The following is a 26,909-nucleotide window of genomic DNA, read 5'->3' on the forward strand; positions in this document are numbered from 1 at the left end:
ACCAGCCGGGTGTGTGTGTGTGTGTGTGTACGTCTGGGTCATCCAGCCCTGCAACCGACGCCCTCCCTCCCATCATGACCTCTTGTCCAGGAGTTGTGGCAAGCAACTAACTACAGGCAATGAACAAGCCCACAGTTTAATTTGGAACATACAGGACAATTTATTGAAGTCAATCTCAAGCAAAATCTGAAGTCAGTGGAATGTCATTAAGAAGCTTTCCAAATTAATCCTCACGGAAGCAAAAAACACATCTGGATTTCAAAGTATTTGTAAAATAAAAAAAGGCAGTATCTCAGTAAATATAATATACAAAAATGTATGTTCCTACCAGCACACACAGTAGTAATTACAGGCAATCCTAAATACGCTGTAACTAGTCAACAATAAAGCTATCTATATACAGGTTAACCAAGCTTTACACGTTTCACACTATGCAGTAAAACATAGGCCAATCAACAAATCCCCAAAATATCATATATCTTGAAGTCTATGTGGCAACATCAAGTCATTATACAGTAATGCCCTAGTGGAACGCCCCCCAGGGAAAATGGACACTAATCCCTTAGTGTCAAAGAGCTTCTAGTCAAGTCACAGAAACTCAAAAGAGATTGACTTTAGTGAATATTGATGCTTTGTTATTAAAGACTCAAGTCTCAAGTGATTTAGGCAAAAAAACATTTCACAGGATCTACAAAGTTTATTACAGATAAACAAAGTACAGAAATAACCAATCTACAAAGGTCATTATAGATAAAGATCACAAGAAAAAGAAAACAATCTGTAGGTATCTGTGTTTGTTGTGCAATATCACAAGTGGTTACAAATGAATTTCTTGTATCAATTCCAATTATGCACACACCCTTGTATAGAAAAAAGGATCTTCTTAGCCAGTTGTAATCATTATTTAGCATCTTGGTCATGGGAGACAATGTGATTTTCTTTTTTTAACAGAGGGTATGTGATAGCACAAATGAGATAAAGAGCAATATTAATGACAACAGAGTAAAAAAGTAAATTTTATCCAGTCCACTCCTAACCTGACAAGAATACCTCATACATACCTCGTCTCGGTGGTCTGGTGGACGCCGTGGGCCATGTGCACACGTCGAGGTCTGTGGCAGGCAGGAGAGGGGAGCACTGGCACCTGGAGGGCTTTCTTGCCAATGAGCAGATGGAGAAGGTCACGGAAGAAAACTGAGGACTGAATACACGACTTTGGCAACTGTTCATCTTTTCCCTTTCTCTTACACGTAACTGACTCTCACAGGCCACTGAAGGGCAGGTCGCACTCCCCCCACCAGCCCCCTCACACGTAGGTGCCACAAGCACCTGACCTTGTCACTTAAGCAATGGACTGACGGAGAAAAGAAAGGAAATGGTTTCTGCAACACACAGATTACACCCCGCGGTTCAAGGAGCGTAACGTTAAGTGCAAATTTTTGTTTTTTTCCCTACACAGGCATATATATTACAGGGGAAGAGGAGGTGTGTGGGGACAGGGCTGACAAAATGACAAAGTAGAGAACGCACAAAGGAAATACTCATGAACAAGCTGCTGGCAGTTCATGCAAGAGTCTCCTCCTCAGATGCGTCCAGGAAATCTGAGCTACGTGCCGGGCGCTCCCTCCCGTGGGCAGAGCCCTGCCCTCAACCCAAGTGAAAGAGGACAAGAGACGAGGCTGTTTTCAAAAATGGTGTACAAACAATGCTCTCTACTTCACAAACTTAAGAACTGTAAAATAAGGGGAATCTGAAGAGTTTCAAGTACTTAAAAAACCTGAATTCGATGAGGCAGAGGTCTCAGTGTTAAAGTGACTACTTCGTACCTGCGGTGAACATCCCCCTCCCTCGCCCTGTGCCAACGTCCCTGCTCCCGCTGCCCGCCCCGGGGAGAGTTGGTGGGTTTCACTATATACAAATCTCCAACTTTTCAATATTCACGCACACACGGCAAAGCCGTCTAATTATATCTGTTCCCTGCTTGCCTGAAAATGCAAGCGAGTCCTACTCTTGGTTTACAGACGACCGGGGACCGACTGTAGGTGGCCCTAGGCTGACGGAAATCGTTCCAAACGGTCACTTTGCGTCTGCGGCAGCTCGAAGCCCAGGTGGCTGGACACATCAGCCCTGGCAGAGTCATCATACCTCCCCTGACCGAAGTGCAGGGAATGTAGGCTCCCCAAGCCCACCTGTCCACTCCTCCTGGTGGGACCTGCAGCAGCACCTCCCCTTCAAGGTCAACACTAGAGGAAGAGCTTTGCACTTAAGAATGAATGGGAGGCCCGGCCTGGCCCGAAGCCGGAGTGCCCAGAGGGTTCGTTCCGCAGGGCTGCTCCCTGCCGTCCACACTGCAGCTCTGACCCTGACGGAAGCACAGACCGTATAATGAGGCCACAACAAAACCCAACTTCATGAGGCAGGAAAGAAACCTGCCTAACAGCCTGCCGTCTCTGAGAGTCCTTTCCATGATTCTCTCAGAATTTCAAAACATGATTTATAATCATGTTTCCAAAGATTATGTGGAAATGGCAGAAGGGAGCTGGAGCCACCCCTCCCATTATTATTATTTTTAGTTTAGTTTTTACGTATGTTCCTGACTTGAACACACTGATAGCTCCAAGGTTCAGTGATTCTAAAAGCCTATTCTACACCTTAGGCCAGATCAGTTTTGAGAATTAAGGTAGAGTAAGAACTTGTTAAAAATGAAAATAAAACCCACTTCCCTCCTGACTCTAGCCTTGATTAGATATTAAAGAAGTGAATCACTTCCTCCAGCTGCTTGGGCCTTCCAGGAAGGAAGGGCGGGCCACCCCCCTAGAGCTGGCTCTGGGCAGCCCTCCTCCTTGCAGTGCCAGCCGTGGGCCAGCCCCTTCATGCACCACACATGCCTGGAAGGCTGCCCAGGATTTCCTCTGTAGTTGTTACCGATCTGATTTCTGAAGTTTTATGCTGATTATCCAAAACTTTACATTCACTTCTTCCAAAGAATTAACACGAGGCTAAAAAAAAATATGAAACAAAACACCACCATTATCCCATGCTGCTTTAAGTCATTTCATTTTTGGACAAGAATCAAAACCAACTATTTATGCTCTGACCACATACAGATTTAAAAGTTAACAAATACCAACTATGGACTATGAGAGAGTAACACGTTTTCTGGATGATTTCATTGAAGGGCAGCCGGGCACAGGGCATATATGCTATGCACACAGAAAGCACAACTTTCCCCCTCCCTCGCTGCCTCCATAGCCTGTGACTTGAAAATACATAAACTAGGTAGGTGGTGACACCGTGGAGGTGTGAGGAGAGTTCCTGGGCTCCGGCAGGGCGAAAACCGCTGTTCGAACCATTGCAGAGCACTCAGGGACGAAGACTCCAGAGCTGTGGTTAGCTGTTTTGGTTTCTAATCTGATTTCTGAAATGGCAGAATGATCCTATCGGGTGCCCCCCAACCCCCCAAAAAAGATTAAAAAAAATCTCAGCAGAGCTGCTCTAGATACGCAAACAAAATGTGACATGATGAAGAAGCTGCATAAAAATATTGAAACCTAAGATATTTTTAAGTATAGAGGATGTACCCTGGCTTACCATAGAAAAGTCATCGGATAGTAAAGATTATTCAGTCCAAAACAAGGAGATAAGATTTCATGTGGGTACGGTTTCAACAAGAGTTACATTTCAAATGTTAAAGGAAATCCTTCATGTTAGTTTTTAAAAAAGCAAACATTTATCTCATATATATATATACACACACACACATATATAAAATAAAGTCTTAGTATGATAAAACCTAGATTTTCTTAAATTATTTTTTAAAAGGCTATCAAACTATATAATTGCTCAAGAGCAAAGTCTAGTGTTTTGGTGAGCTGTGCTGCATGTTCGATTTGGTAACATGCATAGCGTTTTCCATTTTGCTCTTTCTCCTGGGATCATATTTAATCAAGATAATTCCTGGAGGCCCAGTAAGTTACCTCAGAATTAATTGCTGGAATCAGGCAAATGGCAGTTTAGGAGCTTAAGTAAAGGAACTGTAGTGTGGTGCTTTTTTGTTGTTGTTTTGTTTTATGTTTTTTTTTTTTTTTTTACAAGAGAAAATCCAGTACAATTGCACATTTACATTAAAAAAGGAGAGGCACAACTTTTTTTCTTCCTTTTTCTAGAGAAGAACTCTAAATTAATAAGGAAAAAGGAACACACAACACAACGGAAGGAATGTGGCCGAGCATCTACCCTCTCTACCTTCATAAGGTTCCTCGGTACTTCTTAAGGGAAAATAAATGCCACCAGGTACCAGCAATTGTAAGCAGTCAAAATTCACAGAGAAAGTTAACATCCATTCAAGCTAGCCCCAGACTTCTACTTAGTACAGTGCCACAACAAAGCCTGAAATTACTAATTACTCATACAGGAATACTGGAAAATACATATTCTTAAGCATTAAATGCAAGTGAATTTTGTGGGCAGACATCTTGGCACACTTGCATCTATGATATCCAAGCATCACAACCAACCATTTTTGCTAACACTGCTTCCTTGGGAACTCCCCTAAGTGCTTCCTCAGATGAAGTGTGTTTGTGTGGCTCTAATATACTCTGTAGAAGTGCTTCCCCTCCCTCCTGGGGGCAGTTTTAGTTAGTAGATAATACTAAATAGAAATTGTTTACATATGACCAAGGGATGCCCCTACCCCTTCCACCCCCCAAATGAGGAACTAAACCAAAAAGACTGACTCAGATACAACTTCAATTTGCTTGTGTCATTTTCACCAGGAAACCTGGCTGAATGGGCAGCCAGGTGGCAATGGGAATGTTTGATTAGGAGAGGGGAACAGAGACAGGACAGCCCCCGAGGTTGGACAAGGGGCTCCATTACACTGCATGGGGGATGGCAGTCGTTATGATCCAACTTTGGGTCTGGGCCTTTGTCTCCCTCTAGCTGCCTTTGTCCATGTGTCAGGGCAACAGGGATGACCATTCTAACTGCATTCACATCCACATAAACACGCTTCATCAAAAATGTTCAGTCAATGGAAAACATTTCAAACTCAGTTAGTGCACCCATTTCTGTTTTTCTCCAAAACCGAAAACCACATCATATACCTTTGTAGGTAAAATTATCACATCATAAAGCCCACCTAGGTTAAGACCACAGAGGTAAAATCCACTGAGGCATTTTGTTTTCAAGAGGCCAGATTCAGTACTCCCACAGAGCCCTTCTCTAGGATTATGAAAAACATTTGGAAGGGAAAGAGAAGTTAGCCTACCTACTGCTCAGCAAAGAGGTATATAAAGATCATCATAGCCTTTTCTAGAGGGCTTGCTCCAACTGCTACTTAAAACGCACACACACACGTACACTGAATAGACTATCTGAACTACACTTCTCCAAATTTTTAAAAAATGAAAATAAATAAAGGAATGAGGGCTACTTTTGCTTTTTACACCCAAGGAACACATCCTAGGCTTTAAATTAATCTCATTAACAAAATTTCTTTTCTCTTTGTTCTTATTTTAAAAGCGAAGACATCTCTTTTTCCAGCTGCAAAGGCATGGAAGTGTAATAAAAGGCAAGAGAAGACCAAGGGAATTTGGCCCACCATAAAAGAATCCCCAACCCAAGAAAACAGAAAAACAGATACCACCCACTGCTTCTGCTTGCACCCACTGGCTCCCCGTCGGCGCGTCAATAAGGCGGGGCGGGGGTGAAGGCTGTGCGCACTGCAGCAGCTCCTCTCCCACTAACGTGCCATCGAGTCCCTTGCTCCTTTTCCTTTTTTTTATCTCAATAAAAAGCAAAAAAAAAGAAATCACCGCCCATTTATTCTTTCAGTTCTTCTCCATGATCTTGTGATTCCAATTTGCATTTGATCTTGCTCCAGTACTCTGCAGACACAGGACATGCAGGGTCGTGCTCCGAGCAGCAGAGACGGCCTTCCAGAGCAGAGGGAACCAGGGCACCCTCCTCGTGATCTTTACAAAACGAGTGAGGGCAGAACTCACAGAAGGAGACCGCAGCACTGCTGCACTCCTCGCACTGATGCCACGGGCATTCCCACTTTCCTGGTGGGGGGGTTGGGGTAGGACAGGTAAAACAGCCCCGTTAGTGTCCGTCTTGACTACTCACGAGAAACCCAAGTTCCCACCGTCTGCTCTGATTGGAGACCGAATTTGATCAAACACCAAATTTCAGCCAAACTTACGTCTGAGCCTACTACTGAGTCTGGAGGTGCACAAGCACCCCAAACTCCACGCCATAGGGGCCCCTGCTCACCCACAAAAGCCAATGCTTACTGGCCCGCACCTAACCCCTATCTGCAGACAGATTCTTCACCAGCATACTTTTTGTCTGCTAGTGTTGGTGGTTCTACTCCACGTTATCCGTTCCATGGCTCCACGAAGGAGAGGGAAGTACATGCTAGGTTACACAGCGCTGTCAGCAAAGACCCACATCAAAGAAGGGGCCCCGAGAGGCTGGCTTACCATATGGTGGCTGAGTCAGGTTAAGGCATAAGAGGTGGTACGCTTTGGGACAGTCTTTTTTGTCACACATGACCAGCTCCCCACCATCTCCACATTGAAAACAGTAATCTTCATGCATCTGCTTTGGTTCTGCTTTGATTTTTCGCCTCTTCTGCTTTAACTTAGCATTTTTGGCCTTTTCTTCGGTCGTTGACACACATGTTGACTGGCAGGAAGAAGGATGAACACAATGTGTGAGACTCTACGTGGAAAGTGAGCTCCCAGAACCTGACACAATCACTTAAGTTCTCTTCAACTCTGTTGTTCAATTACCTAAATCCATCAGGACGACTTATCCCATGACAGTACTGTGCTAAAAATAAGGCTACATTTTCACTGACTTTTTTTTTTCCTTTTTTTTTTTCACTGACTTTTGAATCAGGTGCTTTGTTTTTTCAATTGCAAGGATACTGAGATATAATTCACATACCATACAACTCACCATTTTCAAGTGGCTGATTCAGTGGTTTTTGGTATAGTGTGAATTTTAAAGAAGATTCTGAACAGATGTTGATCACTTCAGATTCAATCAGAAATACAAACACATCTTCCGAACCTGACAGATCTTACTTAAGATTTGCTTCATTGGAAAGTCAGAGCATCTACACTCTGGTTAACATGACAGCCGTCCCGTGAAGTGAACCAGGGCCCCATTTGTTCACCGGCCTTTTCCTGAGATGGTCCCACACTTCCAACAGCCCCACTCCTGACTCCCCACCAGCCTGGGGTGCTCCCTGCCCACCAACTGACCTTTGGCCGCACCCCCAGAAAGCCGCTACAGTTTTCTGCTCCACAGTGGCACTCCGTTCGGCCGTTGCCCAGACAATCCAGGTTATAATTAAATGTTAACTCCATCCCTACAATGGGAGACAAAATTATTCATACTCAAGTCCCAGGGAAGAAAAATGCTGTCAGACACACTCTCCTACTGGCAAAAGAGACCTAATTCTGACCTGAAGGCCTTGCTGCAAACTGAGGTGGGCCAGGGGAAACAACAGAGGAAAAAATCCCCAGCCACCAAGAATTACGGCCAAAACACTCTGTAAAAGTTGTCACAGCCTTCTTACTGAAGTGGTCAAAAATTATGTAATGGAGACTAAGAATCTGAAATCTGTGCTAAAAAACAAAACAAAAAAAAGGGTTCTGGTCTAGCTTGCTTTTCTAAAGCTAATTTACACGAATTTTTTTTAAAGATTTTATTTATTTATTCATAGAGACAGAGAGAGAGAGAGAGAGAGAGAGAGAGGCAGAGACACAGGCAGAGGGAGAAGCAGGCCCCATCCAGGGAGCCTGACGTGGGACTCGATCCAGGGTCTCCAGGATCACGCCCTGGGCTGCAGGCAGCGCTAAACCGCTGCGCCACTGGGGTTGCCCTAATTTATACGAATTTCTGAACCAACAGTAGGCCCACGGAATCATGGTGACTGTGCAGCTCCAGTAATTCATGATTTAGAGTACGCTCTGCAGAGAGTTCACAGCGCAGATTCACTGTTTACACTGAAGACCCAAGGATTCGAACTGGGAGGCCCAAGCTTGCTTCTGGCTGATCCTGAACAGCCTGCAACAAGTTCCAGGACTGCAGTTGAACCTCACTGAGCTACATCTCTTCCCTTTTTACCCATTTCCCTACCAACCTGGCAGAGAAGAAACTAAGTGCCACTGGTAAGATGCTGGATGGCTGAGGAAACATGGAAGCAATAACTGGCTTCGGAAGCTTTTTGTGCCTAATTTGAAACAGATCTTTCAACTAAAAAAAACCCAAACAAACAGAAATCCCCACAAACAAACCAAGAAACCAGCTGATGTTAACACAGTATGTTAATACTTTAAGTAGAAAACAAAAGCTTAAACATCTGGTTATATTGTGCAGACAGCAATAATTTGGAGAGGTCCTTCAGGAGGGTCCCGGACATACAGGATTCTGGAACGTCCTCCCCGAAACAAAGGCTCTTACAAAACTCCCTTTTGCAGGACATGGATTTTCACTTTTTAATGGCAGGTAACAATTCCAAATATAATCCTATCTTATTTGAATAAATACTTGAGCATGGAACCTTGAAGAATATCCTGTGCAGGGGAGGGGGGAGCAAGTAGCTTTTTTACCTGCAGGAATATCACAAAGGGCAAACAGTCCAACTCGAATATCTCCATTCACTGTCCACTTTTGTGTTTCACAGTTTGGATTACAACTGTGGTTCATGAAGCGAGAGTAATTTCCTTTGGGGCCAGCATCAATTATACGGTCCTTCAGAAAAAAAAGAAATGAAAGGTACCCTTGACATGAAACTAAGTAAGAGCTTATCTCAGATATATCCAACTCTGTTGAGGGCCACAAGCAACAAACAGTGTTTCGCTACACAACTCCCACAATGCACGCTCTGCTCTCCGGGCTGGTGATTGAGTTCTCTATCTTATTTGATGAGCTTCAAGTCAAAGCAACTGAGATAAAATGCAATTTAGGTGGTTTTTTTTTTTTTTTTTAAGTTTGTCTCTACACATAGCCCACAGAATACTACTACTTAGAAGATGAACTGATCACAGGTGATGCCAGAGCGTGGAGTTCAGCCAGGCACTTGGGCTGGGAACCACGGTGCTCTGCCATCAGCCCTCCTTTCCTGCTCTGTACAAGCAGCGAAACTAGTATGGGAGTAAATGGAAAAGAGCGTAGGCCATAAAGAGAGACAAGGAAATATGTACGGCTTTCCTCTGGGTGAAGATTTGGACCTTTGATTGATGGAAGGGCTCTAGCGTAGAACGTACTCTCCAGGAAGTCACCTGTTCCTTCCATTTTACTTCTACTGATGTTCAGGACACAGTAAAAGGTTCACCATTTTGGTGGCCCCTGAATGCAAGTTCCGGTCATCTCAATGAGCCCTGGAAGACAGAGCCTCCCAAATGTCATCAAGATGGCTGGAGGGGCCCCTGACAGTGAGGAGTAGATCTAAAGGGCTATTCAGCTATCAGAAATAAATGGCATTTTCTGTTTATTAAATTGATGTTCATGAAAGTTATAAAACTGTTAAACAATGCATATCAGTTCAAATAAACTTCTTGTAAGTGATTTCTAGTTCTTACTTATAATGATATTCTCTCAGTTTCGGGGAGAGCCTGGACCACGAGACATGGCTACTAGTCCTGGCCTTCACCAGACTGTGACAAGCTATCCAACAGACTGCTTGTCAGGGCTGGACCTCAGTCTCTTGTCCTCTGCAAGTCAGAGGACTGCTAAAGAAATGACACAAGGTAACAGATACATCAGACGTGTAGCAAATGGGACTTAGGAGCATACACAATTAATTGAGTAGTTTTACTGTCATTCTGCTTAGGACTACATCCATTTGTCCTAACTCAGACACAAAGTTCCAGTACACAGAAAAATTCAGTTAGAATTTTGGCTAAACCATAATTTTGTGGTGCTTTCTAACTTGAGAAACCGAGGGCCAGGTCTTTCAGTGACTAAGAAGAGCTGAGACGGAAAGCCCCGTGTGTCTGCCCTGTTCCTGGCCATCTGTCCACTCACAGCGCTGTCTCATATGCCATGTGCAAGGTTTCAATAATTAGCCTTTGTGTACTGTGCAATAATCACCACATTATAAGAACTATCATACTGGCTACTGCAAAGTGTTCTCATTCTCCTGAAAAAAACAATCAAATTAGAGGAAACTGCATTTAAGACCATGACACAAAAACCAAAAATCCTTTTTTCTTACAAAATAAAATCAATTTTACCTTGGTAACAGTTAACATATAAAAATTAGTTACACTGTTCTCGTGGGCTCGCTTGATTCGCAATCTGCATTCTTCTTCATCAATTAATTCACCAACATATTCATTTACAAATTCGCCCTGCAGAGAAGCATGCAATATGTAAATATAAGACAATGTACTCTCTTTGAAAGCATTCTTTAACACTATGTATGTAATCCAAGAGAAGTAACCAAAAAGAATCCTGGAAATCTAACTTTAACACTAGAAACAAATAGTAGTTGTCATTCACTGGCATTCAGGTAGCGAGTTTTCTGCTAGCAGTGTCTCACAAGGTGATAACTGGTCTTTTCTTGCTGACAATATGTTTTGTTTTTTTTTTTTTGACAATATGATTTTATAGTCCAAGTGACATAATTATAGGAGCTGGAGAGATGGCTAACTCAAGTCTTTGAGGCTGTCTTACAACAGACTTTTACTAAGTTTGCAGCTGTGGAGTTGATGCCTATTAAAGAGCTCAATCTGAAACAAATGAATTCATTAAAAAAAAAATTTATTCTAGAGTAATTCTACATATTCACAGGAGGTTGCAAAAATAGTACAGAGAGGATCTGTGTATTCATCACCTACTAATCCCCGATGGCAACATGCTAGAGAGCTATAGTACTATATTAAAACTAGAGAGCTGACACTGGTACAGTCTACAGATCTTATTCAGATTGCATCAACGTTGTGTGTGTGTGTTAGTTCTATGGAATTTGGTCAGTTGTAGAATCAACTGTGTAACCACCACTACAGTTGAGATACAGAAGCATTCCAGCACCACACAGACCCCTTGTACAGTTCTTTATAATCACACCCATCCTTCTTCTCTCCCTTAACCCATCCCATCACTAACTTGTTCTCCATCGGCATTATTTTGTCATCTTGAGGATGTTCTATAAATGAAAGTATACAGTATGTAATCTTTTGAGGTTGGCAAATTCTCTTAATTCTCTTGAGATCTGTCTGATTTGTTATGTGTCAATAGTTAAATCTGTTTTTTCCTGCTGAGTACTTGTTCACACTATGGATGTACTGTGGTTTAGCCTTTCACCCTACTGAGGAATGTCTGAATTGTTTTCATATTTTGGCTATTACAAATGAAGCTGTTGTGAACATTCCGGTAAAAGTTTTTATGCAGACATAGGTTTTCATTTTTGTGGGATAAATGGCCAGGAGTACAATTTGTTGGGTCAAATGGTGAGTTTGAGTTAATTTTTTAAGAAACTATTTTCCAGAGTATATGCACCATTTTGCATCCCCACCATACTTTCCCACTGTAGGAGAGACCCAGTTTCTCCACATTCTTGCCAGTAGCTGGTATTGCCAACTAGTTTTCATACTGCTGTTCTCATAGGTGTGTGGTGATTAGCTTCTTCTATTTATTTATTTCTTAAAGATTTGAAAGAGAGAAAAAAAGAGTGCACATGCAGGGGTGGGGGGTAGAAGGAGAGAGAGAGAGAGAATCCCAAGCAAGACTCCCTGTGGAGCATGGAGCCCAACACGGGGCTCAAATCTCAAAATGTCCAGATCAGGATCTTAACCGACAGCACCACTGGGGCGCCCCATAAATAGCTTCTTTTAAAATGAGGGTAAATACTCTATATTCAACATCTTAATATCTGGTATTTATAAATGCAGAGTCCATTAACCCTTTTACCTTGAAAACATGGCTGACTCACTCTAGGACAAGAGCATTATCTATAGAATTTTTCAGTCTTCTAGGAAAAGAAATGTCTTGGGCAACAAAAATTTGTTTATTGTTTCACCAGACCTGTTCTCCCTCCCACCTGACCTCCTCCACCACACAAATTTTTACTAGCCCTCCACATGGTTCTTCGAATCACAGAACTGATAGTAAATACCAGTAATCTAAAGAGAAGTACCGTATATTCTGATTTGGGCAAATCATTAAGAACATAGGCCAACGCTCTTATGAATACTTAATCTTTTTCTATTGATAAAAACAAAAGATTGTCATTTCTGAAAATAAGAAAAAAGTTACGGGGCCACATTGGAAGGAACCCACCTAACGTTCCCGGGCAACCCCGGGACTAACCCCCTTCCCTTGGCTGTTAGTGAGGTCAGTGGGCTCTGAGTCAGCCGCAAGGAGCTACACACTTGTTTCCACTGGGGAATGGTCGCCCCAGAAGTTCACCTCTGGCTTTTACTCCCTCCTATTTTACTGACCATACAAGCTATGACAAAGAATTAGGTTAGAAAAAGAAATACACAAATAAAAGAAAAAAATGGGTTTCATTGGTAACTGCAATACTATAACAGAACAGTTTATTTTCTCTGCTTTTTCCTTCCAGTTCTGTCTCACGAATGACAGAGGATGGTCTGCACACTGGTGTGCCATGCACTGTCACCTTCCCAGGCCTTTCCTCCATCAGCTGGGACATAGCTGATGAACAACTCGCACCATCATGTGGGACCATCACCTTCACTGGTAGACTTCCTCGCCGCCCCCCCGGCCCCGCCCCGGTGTTACTATACTTATTTAACACCAGGTTAAATCCATAGAGCAGAACTGCAACCAAATAGGCTGTATGTCATCTTTTCCACATCCTGGGATTCAAGGTAAGATTTCACTTGAAGAAATGGTTCTGTGTCTGTAAAAGCCTGAGTATCATGTCTTATGGCTTATATTTACTGTTCTATGAAAATGAGCCAATACAGGAAAGTTAAAGTGCTGATATCAAACAGAAGAGTGCAAGTCTCATACATTTGATACCATGGTAAATAAATATTCCTAGCTATTTTGTAAAAGAAATATTTCATATGTCCTAAAGGTGACAAACTTCAGCTTCAAAGAGTTGCTAACTGGACTTAAAGCCATTAACTGTGGGGTGCCTGGCTGGCTCAGTCAGTAGAGCATGGGACTTTTGATTTCGGGGTTGAGAGTTTGAGCCCCACACTGGGTGGAGAGATCACTTAAAAAAATAAAATCTTCAAATAAAACCCCCCCAAAAAATAAAAACAAAAATACCAATTAACTGTGAATTCAATTGTCAACAAAAATAACCAAGAAAAACGTTTTAAAATGCTAGAAATCTGTCCTTAAGGACTACAGCAAAAAAAGGAGGGTGTAATTCAGCATTTAATATATATTTTAAAAATTTTTTATAAGTTTCTTTTTTGGTTCTGGCACACATTTTCAGGAATCTGTTACGTGTGAAAAGAAGAGAACTGGCTGTGGACAATCAATTTCATATTTGGCTCCTGTCCCCTCAATGTACCAAAAATCTTTTCCATGTTGCTACTAAGTCTTTATGATTTTGCATTTCAGGAATATATACTTAAAACTATTTTGTAAGAGACCAACTGTTTTACATTAGCAATTTCTTAAGAGCTAATGGGCAGAATATCCTGGCTATACTTTCTTTTCTCTTGATTGTATCAATTAATAAATTAGAATACATTTTATTTTTATTTTTTTTATTTTTATTTTTAGAATACATTTTAAAATAAATGCAATTACTATTAAAAGATGTTAACATGATATTAAGCTGGATAGATTTCAGGATAGTCCCTAAAACTCCCATGAAGTCAGAGGCAAAAATTTGTATACGTGATATGCATGGCATTAAAATAACATCAAAAATGTTACACTCTAGGGGCACCTGGCTGGCTCAGTTGGAAGTGATCTCGGGATCATGAGTTTGAGCCCCACGAAACAAAAAACACCTGAAGCTCTCAGACCTACAAGTGCAAAGAGTAGAATTCTGCCAACAGCCATGTAATCTGGAAAGTGGATCATCCTTCTCCACTTAAGGCACAAGAATGAGAATCTAGCCCTGGGCAACATCTCAACTGAAACCTTGTGAGACCCTAAGTAGAGGGCTCAGCCATGCAGTGCCTGTCTCCTGACCCCCAGAAATTGTGAGAAAATAAAATGTGTGTCACATTTTAAGTTCCTAAATTTGTAGTATTATTGTTAAGCAGCAACAGAAAATGAGCACACCAGGTCAGGTCAAGTCACTTCCCACTAAAATCTTCCAGAAGCCTCACTCCTGTGGCCTCTAAGGCTGCATGAGATCTAGCCCCCACCCCTTCCCTCTCCTACCTACCCACCATCCCTGTCTCCTCCTCCTCCTCCAGGTGTCCTGGCTCTCCTCCTTTCCTGGAGAATGCTAAAGCTCTGTCCTTGCTTCCTCTTCAGTCTGAAATGTTATGCTCCCTTACATACCTGCATGGTTTTCTCCCTCATGTTCATGTCAAATGGCAACTCTTCAGCCCTCCTCAACCAAGCAGTTTAAAATAACAATCCCTGTCACCAGCCGTCCCCTTTGATCACATTATTGTTCTTTGCACCATTTTAGTGGTATTCAACATTATATACCTGTTTATTGTCTGTCTCTAGCAGACTCACAAAGGTGTCTTGTTTAACACTGTTTTTCCAAATGCCCAGAGTAGTACCTGGCACACAAAGGCAACTTCACAAACACGTGCTTAAAGACTGAGTTTTACCTTAAGCAATCTAACCTATAGAAATGGATGCCTGGGGGATCCCTGGGTGGCGCAGCGGTTTAGCGCCTGCCTTTGGCCCAAGGCACGATCCTGGAGACCCAGGATCGAATCCCACATCGGGCTCCCGGTGCATGGAGCCTACTTCTCCCTCTGCCTATGTCTCTGCCTCTCTGTCTCTCTCTCTGTGTGACTATCATAAATAAATAAAAGTTAAAAAAAAAAAAAAAAAAAGAAGAAATGGATGCCTGGAGGGGAGCCCAGCTGGCTCAGTCAGTTAAGCATCTGCCTTTGGCTCAGGTCATGATCTCAGGGTCCTGGGATGGGCTGCACGGGGCTCCCTGCTCAGCATGGAGTCTGCTTCTCCCTCTCCTGCCTCTTGTCCTGCTCCTGTTCTCTCTTTCTCAAATAAATGAAATAATAAAAAAAAAAATGCATGCATGAAGATAGATGACCAAGAATGTTCATTACAGAATTAAATATATATGTAAATTTATTAGAAAATAGGTGAAATAAGTTATGGTACATTTTACTATAGGATACAATAGGACTGTTACAAAGAATGAGGAGGAATCTATGTATTGTCATGAAGGTGTATTTATGATATATGAAGTGGGACAAAATAATATGTATCATATTTATGTTTTTAAAAACCCTATAAGTATTGAATTTCAGAATATGTATTTAAATACACATTTACATTTATAACTGTGTAGAAAAAGCTATGAAAGGCTACATGATACCCTCTTAACAATGGTCATCCTTGGTGAGGAGACCCCGGACTGAAGAAATGAGGAATTTTACTCTTTATTATCTTTTTTTGTATTGTTTGATTCTCTTTCCTACATTATATGGTACTTTTTAATTGCAAAGGTGATTTTTATTTTATTTTATTTTTTTTTACAGGTGCAAAAATGTCAAGAATAGCTTTAAATGCCCACCAGACCTACCTTCCCTCAGTGAAAGCCTCTCTGTGGGCACTAGGTAACCAGGGGGAAGGGTGGGAGTGCGGGTGGGCTGGGGACCTGGTTTTAAAATGCACACTGTTCAGGCCTGTCCCACATATTTCACTAAGACACTGTTTTTGGTAAGGATCCCAGGAGATTCCCAGGATCTCTGAAGTTTGAGGGCCACTGTTTAAACAGTAGGATTTTCATTTTTCTTTGAGGTATTCGCATTAAAAATTTTTTCTACAAAGAGACTGCTTGGAGAAACTGCTTCAAAGTATAAGAATGCAGATAATTTATAAGTGTCAAAGACTTCAACTTTTGCCAGTTGCTTTTGCATATATAATATAATTTGAGACTGGCAGCAATCCTTTTAAATATGTAGAAGAGGGATTACCATGTGTGCTCAAGAGCGCAGATGAAACTGAGGCTTGGGTTGTTAGTGACTCGGTCAAAGAACTGTGATGTGGGCATGAAGTCCTGCAGTTTTTTGCTAGTTCCCATCCCAGTACATTCTGACCTTTGCACTCTTTTGACTCTGCTAAACCTTTTATGCTCTTTTGCTTAAAGGGTAAAAAATATTTCAAATAGAAAATGACCAATGTCCTTTCTCCTTTTTCTGACTGATCACAGGACACCCAAAGACTATGTATATTTTATTACTGCCTCTTCCTACCACTTCTGCTTTGCTCGAGAAGTGCCAAACTTTCACCTTGAGAAGTTTCAAAATTTTGCCTTGAATTCCTATGTATTTTATCCCTAAGAGAAGATGAAGCATCTGCTAAGAGGCACAGGCCCTGGTCTGTCTCACCACCCCCCAGGCCCTCACCCCATGCTACCTTCTTAATGCTCCTTTTGGTCCTGAGGCCCCAGCCTCTTCGCTCTGTTTTGATGATTTCTGCATCAGGGTAGAGCCTCTTTGTAAAGCACTGGTTCTGGCAACGCTCTCCAGCAGGGCACACCTGCGGGTGGCACTCATACTGCAACATTCTATTCAGGCACTCTGACTCCAAGCCACAGGGGTTTTCATCAGCTGGCTTGCAGTTGCAGCGGGGAATCTCTGACAGGTCTGCAACATGGATCTGTACCTTTCCTATTACTTTGTTAGCCTATAAAACAAAGCCACAAAATAAGAGGAACATTAGACATATCCATGTAATTTCTGGCTCTGCTACTGCATTGTGGTACGACTCTGAGAAAGGCTCTTTATATCTTGACTTCCATTTCCCCATGAATAAACTAAGAATAAAATCGTCTCTCCTTAGTGGACAGAAATATCAAAGTCTGATGAAATTTCTCCCTTATTTATCCTGTGTATTTCTTCTACTAGTTGATGGGAATTTCATAACGAATACAACTGAGGGCTTTCTGGAAGAAGGGGAGCCAAACACTTATAGTCTCATTTGGCTGCACAGCCTGGTAGGGAAGACCAGGATTTCACACGGAACATGTTGCTCCTAGGTACGAGAGGGCTTATCAAAGATCCCATAGCACAGCAGCCATGGCACTCATTTTATGCTTCCAACAAGAGCTCTCAGTTTGTTCTATAGAAGACTAGGTGATATCTGGCAAAAGTTTTCCTAAGTCAAAAAGTGCCTTCTAATGACTTAAGAGTGATGCATTTCCTCTTGCCTGTTAAATACTAATGTTTTCATGGGCAGAAACTCACTTTGATGTGTTTGTAAGGAGGAGGTTTTCTTGAGTTTTTTTCAATCTCTAGCGCTTCTCTGCTTTCTCTTTGTGCTTTCAATTCCTGGAAACGCTTTGCAGCTTCTTCCAGTGCTGCCAATAAGACCAAACAAAGTACATAAATACCGAAAAAACAAACAAAAACTGTTAGGAGAACAGTTTTACATTGCCTTCCCAATGCCCTAAATCTGGCCTGAGCTTTTTTTCTTTGAAATTTTGAAATTATTCTGGAAATGACTGTTTTTCACCAGGACAGGGTAACTCAAATAGGACATAACTCATTTCTGGCTCAGTGCTGTACTCTGTGCAAGCTGCTGAAGAGGCCCTACTTCAATAATGAGACGCTTCCAAGTAAAGCAAAAACAAAAAACCAAAATAACACACCAACCAACCACCCCACCCCACCTTTTTACGTTGTACTAGATTTAAATTCATTATACTCTTACCCAGAAAGCCAAACTTCCTGGAAACTTTTTGTAAAAACAGTTAAATCTCTTCTTGAGAAGCTTTTACTACTCTTCTGTGGCAAAGGGGCTTCGCTTAAGAAGGCTATTTCCAAAATAATCTCTATGTTTGTAGAAAGATCAATGAAGAAACTCCTTTCAACAGATGGCAGAGTCTACCATACTCAAATGTACTTTTCTAACTGGATAAAATGTGGCTCTAACGTGACTGGATACTTATGGATGCTGGATCATAACACCCGGTGAAAGTTCTCTAATACCAGAACCATGTCATACGTAAGTCAGAAGTCTTAGTTTTGAGCCACTGTAAACATCATACCACTTACCTTTTTTGAAGGTCTTGTTAATACTAGTCTGTCCCTCAGCAAAGCTTTTGTCTCCTTCAACATAAGGGAACACTCTGCCCTGGTGTACCCAGTAGTAGTCATGAGAACCAAAGAAGAACACTGGGAAATCCCCCAAGTCATGTTTAAGGCCCTGGATGTTCAGTGGCACAGACCTGGGATTGCAGATCTCTGCTGGCCACCATCTGAAAACAGAAGTGATTTTAGATCAAGAGAATGGACAAATCATACTGTTCTTACCATGGCTAGCAGGAGGCGGGGTGGGAGAAAAAGGTTTTGTCCTTTGCAATTTTCTTTCAGATTCTAAGGATACAAAATTCCTTGTTTATCTTTAATCCTGCTCAAATCACACATCATTTAAAAACATACTGATTAGTGAATTAATGAGACAGTGAATACAGACTAAGCAAACTATACTCGAAGCACCCAATCTAGTTTTTTCTTTAAAAATTAATACTTGAGGGCAGCCCGGGTGGCTCAGTGATTTAGCGCCTGCCTTGGGCTGGGGGCGTGATCCTGGGGTCCACATCAGGTTCCCTGAGGGAGCCTGCTTCTCCCTCTGCTTGTGTCTCTGCCTCTCTCTGTCTCTCATTAATAAATAAATAAAATCTTTCAAAAAATTAATATTTGATATAAAGGAATATGTATCACAAGCATACAAGTTATAAAGCATAACAAAATAACAATGAACTTGCTACCCAATTTAAGAATTAGAATTTACAAAAAGAAAAAGAATTAACAATTTACCAGTACAATTCCAAACATAATGTCAATCCTAGAAAAGTTCTGTGTTCCTCCAAATTTGACATTCTTTTTTTTAAAAAATTTTTTAAAATTTTTATTTATGATAGGCACACAGTGAGAGAGAGAGAGAGAGAGAGAGAGAGAGAGAGGCAGAGGGAGAAGCAGGCTCCATGCACTGGGAGCCTGACGTGGGATTCGATCCCGGGTCTCCAGGATCGCGCCCTAGGCCAAAGGCAGGCGCTAAACCGCTGCGCCACCCAGGGATCCCCCAAATTTGACATTCTCAATACTAAAATTGTCTTTCAAGGTATAAAAGCTTATTTCTAGTAGTCAAGGGAATCCTTTGAGAATAAACCGATGCTATTGTGAAGAACGACCACTTCCATTCAAATACACATCATCTTCTCTCTAATCAACCAGCGTAAGTACTTTTGGTCAAATGTACTAGGTTTATGTTAGTATGTATTTCAGAATCTAATTCATCTTACATCATAATAATGTGGGATGTGGGGTGGAATGAAAACATAATTGTTTCGTGCACAGACTGAATCACTACATTAAATAATCAGTGTGGTACATCTGATAGTTTTCAACAACTGGGCAAGTTAGACATTGAAAGGTTAAGTTTTTGGTAGTTTATAAAAGAATCACTATGAAGAGTAAATATACAAAAACTTAAGTTTTTTCAGTCTTTTACAGATGCCTGATAAAACCATTTACTTAGTGAATAATTATATTATTCAAAAGATAAACAAGGCATGATTACACTTCAGATTTATAGTACAGAACTTGAACATGTTTCATCTCAAAGGTACTCTACAGTATATCTTAAAAATTAATTAAAAACATAGGCAAGAGGGGGATAGAAAGATAGATTGTTAATTACAAAAAGCAGTGTGTTTCTTTTAAAAATTAAACAATGCAGAAATGTATAAGAGAAAAATAGAAAATGCCTCCTTTTTCATCTTATGCCTCATACATTAACATTAGATATATTTCTTTCTGGGTATGAAAAACATATCTAGATCTATAATTTTTTTAAAACTGTTTAGACACATGGAAAGATAATGCATATGCTATCTAACATGCCTTCTAAACTCAACTGTATACCGTGAATATCATCTCATATACTACAGAGATCAGCATTATCCTCTTATGGATATGGATATACTGTTATTTATTTGACAAATCCCTCACTGACTGGGCATTTGGGTTATTTCAAATTTTTGCAATTAAAAATAATACTGCAATGAAAACCTTTATAAATATACTTTTGCCTACCTGTCCAATTTTTTTTCCTTAAATTCCTCGAAGAGGAAGTGCTAAGTCAAAGGGTAGACAGTCTTAATATGCAATGCCAGACTGCTCTATGGGGGGGAGGGCACTCCTTTCCGTATGCCTTCTCTAGCCAAAAAATTGTCTTATATCTTTGCCAATCTGTTGATTGAAAAAAAACAAAAAAAAAAACTCTTCTTTTTTAACATACAGTTATTTTTAGTGAGGCTCAGCATTTTTTATGAGTTTATTGTCTATTTGCTATTCTTCAGCAAACTGGCTCTCTCTCCTTTACTACTGTTCTAGGTAAGGTATTTGTCTTTTATTGTTAGAAGTGCAAACACTTTAGTTTGGTTTGACATTTGCCTTTTAAAACTTTGTATCTTTTGCCAGATAATATAAAATTGTTTATGTATTTAACTGCCAAATTTTGGGGTGGGGGAGGGACTTCAAGGTTTTCTATCATATGTTAAAAAAAATAGTGTGTGTGGGGGACTGCTTCTCAACCTCAAGGCCCCTTATTTCAGCTAAAAACAAAATTTTTCAAGTTAAATAGGTAAGCAAGCAGCATATTTAAAACAAATGACATAGCTATTGCTAAAAAATTACAGTATGTTTGAAATTCTATAGAAATATATTTAACTCGGTATTCTAATTGAAAAGCAGACCCTATTGTGCTCTCTTAAATAGTATCTGTTTTCTTAGTAAAATGATAAACATATATGCCTGTAAAATGTACAGTTTTTAAAAAATATCACTAACCTTGCTCAGTAAAGGTTTGTTAAGGACAGGCTTCTTAGAAGGAGAAAGTTTTAGGAAAATAATGGCAATCACACATACTTCTTACACTATTCTATTAAGATCTAAAAGCTTTTTTCTTTTTTTAAACAAAGATTTTATATATTTATTCATGAAAGACACACATAGAGGCAGAGACACAGAGAGAGAAGCAGGCTCCATGCAGGGAGACCGATGTGGGACTTGATCTACGGATTCCAGGATCACGCCCTGGGCTGAAGGCAGGCGCTTATCTGCTAACCCACCCAGGTGCCTCTAAAACCTTTTAATGAAATAATTTCTCTTTAAATCTTAAAGAGCTCTCTCCTTGCAATCGGTTTAAAGCTTCAAACAAGGAACTAAAATGGGCAAAGAGAACTATTCCGGCCAGGATATAAAATCTTGATTTCATTAGAAATCAATATAAATGTATTAGAACACAAAGAAAACATCTTCCCTACTACCTACATTAAGACTTTTTATTCCAAAATCGAGTAGTACATCGTTCATTAGTATAATTTTCAAAACATAGAAACAAGCCAACCAACCAATCCAAAAAATAATTCCAACAACTAACCTTCCCAATCCTCTAAAAACCAATTCAAAATAGGTTTCTTTTCTCTTTCTTGTTTTAAGGAAATAGCTCTGTGCTGTTCTACCTATCTCCTAGCCAGTTTGTATACAGATTATGAACCTGTGTCTGAACATTGTCCTTGGAAAAACTTGCCTGTAATTTCCCAATTTGACCCAAACAATCTGCTTGTAATGTAGTTTCTTGCCAGCTTTACAGTCATTACAATTCCAGCAGCCTTCTGGCATTTCTATGCTTAGGCATTCCGGGTGGAATGAAGCTGGGCACGATTCACAGCAGAGCAATCTTCCACCTTGAAACAAATAAACAGTCTTAATAACTAAGAAAAGAGGAAAGAGAAAAAGAGAAAAGAGAAAGTTATTTTTTAAGTGCATTAACTTTGATTCAAATTGGGGAAAGTAAAGGGACTGAGTCAGGTTTATAGTGATGGATTAAAATAGAAAGCAAATGAACAATTTAGTTACTTCAGTCCCTTTCCAGGGCTGCAGTGGCCAGAGACTCGAAGCTTTTGAGTACTATGAAAAACATTTCTGTAGTCTTTACCCCTCTAAAATGTTTAGCAGGCAGCTAAAACTCTTAACAGATAACAAAACAGATGCATAAAATCTTTAGACTGAGTAGATTTGAAAACAGATTTTCAAAGAAATATGTAGCAACTTACTTTCTTTTCTCCTTGAGAGCTAAGAAAGAAAGCAATGGTCATCTTTGTATTTTAATCCAATGCCACAGTTAACTAAATCCCTTTATAATAAAATTAGCAAGAATGAAAATAGCCAATAGGTTGACCAGTACTTTTTTCTTTCCATAAAAGAATGCAAAAAAAAAAAAAAAAAAAAAAAGCAAAGGATTTTACTTTCTCAAATTGGTGACTACATTATCATTTCCCTTTCCAGTAAAGATAAAGAAAGTCAAACAGGCTATACAGCAGTGGTTTGCAACTTTTTCATCACCAAGGATCCCCTTTCCCTTCCTCGGGGAACCATGTTTTTGAATATTTTATCCAAAAAAACCCCTCCTCAAACCAAAAAAAACCCAAAACAAAACAAAACAAAAAACAGAATCAAAACCCCTGTTAAAGGTAACAATTTATACTGTTTTTATTAACCAGAGAAATATATGACTGCCAATTGAGCTTCTGGTCCCAATAATGAAACTAGTCTTATATTAAGTTGTTCAAATCATAGCCAAATACAAAGAAATGTATGCAGCCTTATTTTGTGCAAATGTGTGTGTGATTCTGTTAGATTTTCTGAAATATTACACATAGTTCAAAAATTGTTTACATAAGTTTTTCTGACTTCATATTGAGAGAACCACTGCTTTATAGCATAAAACTAAGTAAATGTCACTGTAGAATGAAGTACCACACACAAGGAGATCCCTCTCCAAGTTCCCTAGGAAAATCCTCTCCTTTGGAATACACAAAATGATCTCTGGATTAAGACCAAAACAAGTGCAGCAAACAAAACAAAAGAATATTTTTAAATGCAAAGAAATAAAAGAGATTTGGGGGGGGAGATTAGGTATTTCTAATAGGTATTTCAATACGTCATAAAGAAGGATGTTAATTACTAAAGATGAAATATAATAAAGACATTTACTGCAAGCAAAAATGAATTCTATTGGAAAATCAGGTCTATAATCCACGAATGTACTGATATTTAAAATCTCATAAGCAAAAGGTTAAGAGCCTCTACACAACTTTATGAAATCACAGCTCCAACCTTTTGAGGTTTGCTATCAATGTTCCAGAAAATCTTTTCTTCCTGTAGACTTTAAAATTTCTAACTGATTAACATAAAAACAAAAACAAAATCTATATACAATCAGTGATGAAATAAATTACTATATTTCCTCTGCTTAAAAGCTTTTGCTTTAATCAGTAAGATTTTTGCCTTTGCAGATCTCAGTATGGATTCATTGTTCCAATTCTCCAATCTGCAGATTAGCTGCCTGAGTGCTCTTAGCCTATGTAGGGAATTCTGTAAGTTTCAAGTAAAATGAGATAACTGACTTCTCCATCAGAAAGGAATGACTGGCAGGGGGAGCAGTCTTTGCAAACAACTGTAGAGGACATGTGATTATTAGAGCCAATGTGGAAAAGTCAGCCTGGCCATTTTTAATGTAATGGAATACTCCTTAATTTTAAGTCTTATTTCAGAGGAAATACAGACCCAGAATCGTCAGTGAAAATAATCACAATTTTTTGACAAAAAATACACAAGAAAAATAGAAAAATGAAAATATGAACAATCCACCTTGGTGCTATACAAGAAAACTGCCTTAGGATGCAAGAAGAGGTAAGATATGGTTCAAGCTAAGCAAACAGAGGGCTCAAAATAATTTCAATTCATGTCAAGGTCAATACTGAGTACTGAAAACAAAGTAAGAAACAATTGAATTAATCTAATTTTATAAAGGTGCCAGTAGGAAATAAGGCATTTCCTAAAATGAATACCTCGGGTAGTCTCATTTTACTGCATTATGGAGTCAGTCAGGCGCCTCTGTCCATCTTTGTTTTCAAAGTAGGTGGTATTACACCAGTCAGGTGACATCATCTGACTTCAGTTGAAAACAAACAAGCAAGCAAGCCAACAAACAAGCCAATACTCTCTCCAACCTACTTCTCCAGAGGTTCTAGTCACCCTGCTTAGTTAGTTGTATTTTCTTTAAGTCATGAGTTGCCACTTCAGATGTTTGACAAGGAGCAAAAACATATTAAGCAGGCAACAAAAAAAAATTGGAAAAATACCTTATTTCAAATATGCCCAGTATATTAAGTATGGATTAGTTTTCCTTTAAACATTCTGAACCTGGCCCCCAGATCATAATGGGAATGTATACAGGGAAGGGCCTTTACCTTCCAGGTTATTCATTTTATCTTCTGGGACAATAACTCCCCAAATAATATAGTACTGTTAAATTACTTTTTTCTGTTTATTACAAGTAGGCTATGTAAAGCTAAATACAACGTATGGTTTTCTTCTATAGATTAAATTAATTGGGAGAATATAAATATACACTTAGCTCTTGGTTCTCTGTGAATAAATTATCCATAAGCAATTTTTCAGCTGAGCTGGTCTGTGCCTTTCAATATCCAATATTTGGGTTAATCTTCCCAGCTGCCTACTGTCTCCTAAGAGAAGGGCAACTAATTTTCATAGCATCTTAACAGAAACATTTAAGAAACAAAAGGATAACATGTATCTTAAAATCGAAATTTTAAGTATCAACATCTTTGTTTCCCTCTTTTAATAACCTACCCTGGTTTTTTAGTTGAAAGTTCATAACGATTGATATCATGTCTATTCTTTTCTGACGTGAATGGTAGTTCTATGTCAGGCAGAAAAGAAAGAGCCTTTAGAGTATCTTTCTATATTAAGCAAAATCCTAGCTTGCAATTTTAATAATCCACAGATATACGGAATGTGTGAGAATTTACTTAAAGAGAAAAGTATAAAAATTTGCAATAATGGAATTATTTTAAGCCCTTTTTAATAATGTTGCAGCCATATGAAGACACAGTGACAACCACCAAGGTAGAATTTACCAAAAGTAACAGATGGTGCTTGACAGGCATACATTTCCCCCCTTCATTTAAAGAGAAAAAAAAAAAAGAAAAGGAAATGCAAAAATAAAAGCAAGAGATAAACTATTTTGATTATTACCTTTCTCACATTTCTTTTTGGAAGCTGACGAAGAAGGAATCATAGGTAATTTCATCAACTCTGCACGATTTGATTCATTCAGTAGGTAGTGGGACTTATAGGCATATGAACTGAACATGGGGTCTGAATGGTCCTGAACTATCAGCCCTATACGAAACAAACAGAAAGAGATGAGCTGCAATGAAACTACCCATGATTCCATGAGGGAAAAAAAATAAATCAACACCTATTATGTAGCTGTGCTATAAATTGCATGTGGGGGAGAGAATATGAAGAAAAATAAAAACCTGACAGAAAACTCTTGCCAGAGTTATTTTTTTAACTTTATTTTTTATTTATTTTATTTTTTTTTCTTGCCAGAGTTATTAAAGAGAGTTTGTACTACTCGGTGCCTTATCCCATAAAAACCGACACACCCAGAAGAAAACTGCAAGTTAATTTGGAGATGTAAACGGCATTTGATGTTGTACTTAAAACCCCATTTGAAAGACAAAGCTATATTCCCTAATATTTAGAAGTACTAAGATCACAATCCAAAGAACAAAATGACATGTCACTTAAGAGTAAATAAGAATTATTTATATGACATGGTAGAGACACTGATCTACCTTCAATGTATCAAGTAGTACCAGAAGGCAGAACTGAGTCTCTCCTCTTCTCTAGTCATATCTTGAGCTATACACAAATTCTAGCTTTCTCTGCCAGACAATGAAGCTATTCTTTATCAATATAATACATGGTTTTAGGACACCTGGGTGGCTCAGTGGTTGAAGGTCTGCGTTTGCCTCAAGTCATGACCCCGGGGTCCTAGGATTGAGTCCTACATCTGGCTCCCCATGGAGAGCCTACTTCTCCTCTGCCTATGTCTCTGCCTCTCTCTCTGTGTGTCTCTCATGAATAAATAGAAATCTTTAATTAAAAAAAAAAATATATATATGGCTTTTTTTTTAAAGATTTATTTATTTATTCATATTTATTTATTCATGTTACATTCCTGCCAAAGGTGAATAAAGCTTCCAATTTCTCCGTATCCTGACCAACACTTCCACTTTTAAAAATTTTATAATAGCTATTTTAGTAAGTACGAAGTGGCATCTCGTGTGATTTTAATTTGCATTTCCCTGATTACTAATGATTTTGAATATTTTTTCATGTGCTTACTAACCCATTTGTTGATTTTCTTTGGAGAAATGTCTATTCAAGTCCTTTGCCCAATTGGGGTGTTTGTTTTTTTGTTGAGTTGTAGTTCTTTATATAATCTGGATATTAGTCTCTTATCAGACATGGAACTTGCCAAAACTTTCTCCCATTTTGTGGGTTGCTTTTTTAGTCTGTTAATGGTATACAAAGTTTTTAATTTTGATAAAGCCCAATTTATTTATTTATTCATAGAGACAGAGAGAGAGAGAGGCAGAGGGAGAAGCAGGCATCATACAGAGAGCCCGACGTGGGACTCGATCCAGGGTCCCCAGGATCATGCCCTGGGCTGCAGGCGGTGCTAAACCGCTGCGCCACCGGGGCTGCCCTAAATATGTGGCTTTGAAGGAGCCATAATTTGTTAAACTTCACTAAGGTAATGCAAACCATTTACATTTTTTCCCTGCCATGATATAAAGTGATTACTAACCTAAGGGTTTATAAAGACAGTTCTTCTGACCTACCAATCCA

General features: G+C 39.6%; 1 protein-coding gene across 7 annotated transcripts in view; it reads right to left on the reverse strand.

Moving 5' to 3' along the window:
* Positions 1 to 135: 135 nt before the first annotated feature.
* Positions 136 to 26,909, reverse strand: part of NSD3 (nuclear receptor binding SET domain protein 3) — a 123,816-nt gene continuing 97,042 nt past the window's right edge. For 2 of the 7 annotated variants that reach the window (XM_077849178.1, XM_077849176.1), the window contains exons 15-24: positions 25,242 to 25,388; positions 21,709 to 21,892; positions 18,168 to 18,370; positions 17,358 to 17,470; positions 16,528 to 16,797; positions 10,254 to 10,370; positions 8,628 to 8,769; positions 7,275 to 7,381; positions 6,486 to 6,690; positions 136 to 6,065 (exon numbers count right to left, since the gene is read on the reverse strand). In XM_077849178.1, coding sequence (XP_077705304.1) covers positions 5,824 to 6,065; positions 6,486 to 6,690; positions 7,275 to 7,381; positions 8,628 to 8,769; positions 10,254 to 10,370; positions 16,528 to 16,797; positions 17,358 to 17,470; positions 18,168 to 18,370; positions 21,709 to 21,892; positions 25,242 to 25,388 — 1,730 coding nt within the window. In that variant the 3' untranslated portion in view covers positions 136 to 5,823. The remainder of the gene's footprint in view (positions 6,066 to 6,485; positions 6,691 to 7,274; positions 7,382 to 8,627; positions 8,770 to 10,253; positions 10,371 to 16,527; positions 16,798 to 17,357; positions 17,471 to 18,167; positions 18,371 to 21,708; positions 21,893 to 25,241; positions 25,389 to 26,909) is intronic. The other 5 variants (XM_077849177.1, XM_077849181.1, XM_077849179.1 and 2 more) reach the window with 5 other exon arrangements.

The sequence above is a fragment of the Canis aureus genome, chromosome 15 (genome assembly GCF_053574225.1).
Source record: "Canis aureus isolate CA01 chromosome 15, VMU_Caureus_v.1.0, whole genome shotgun sequence".
Lineage (NCBI taxonomy): Eukaryota > Metazoa > Chordata > Mammalia > Carnivora > Canidae > Canis > Canis aureus.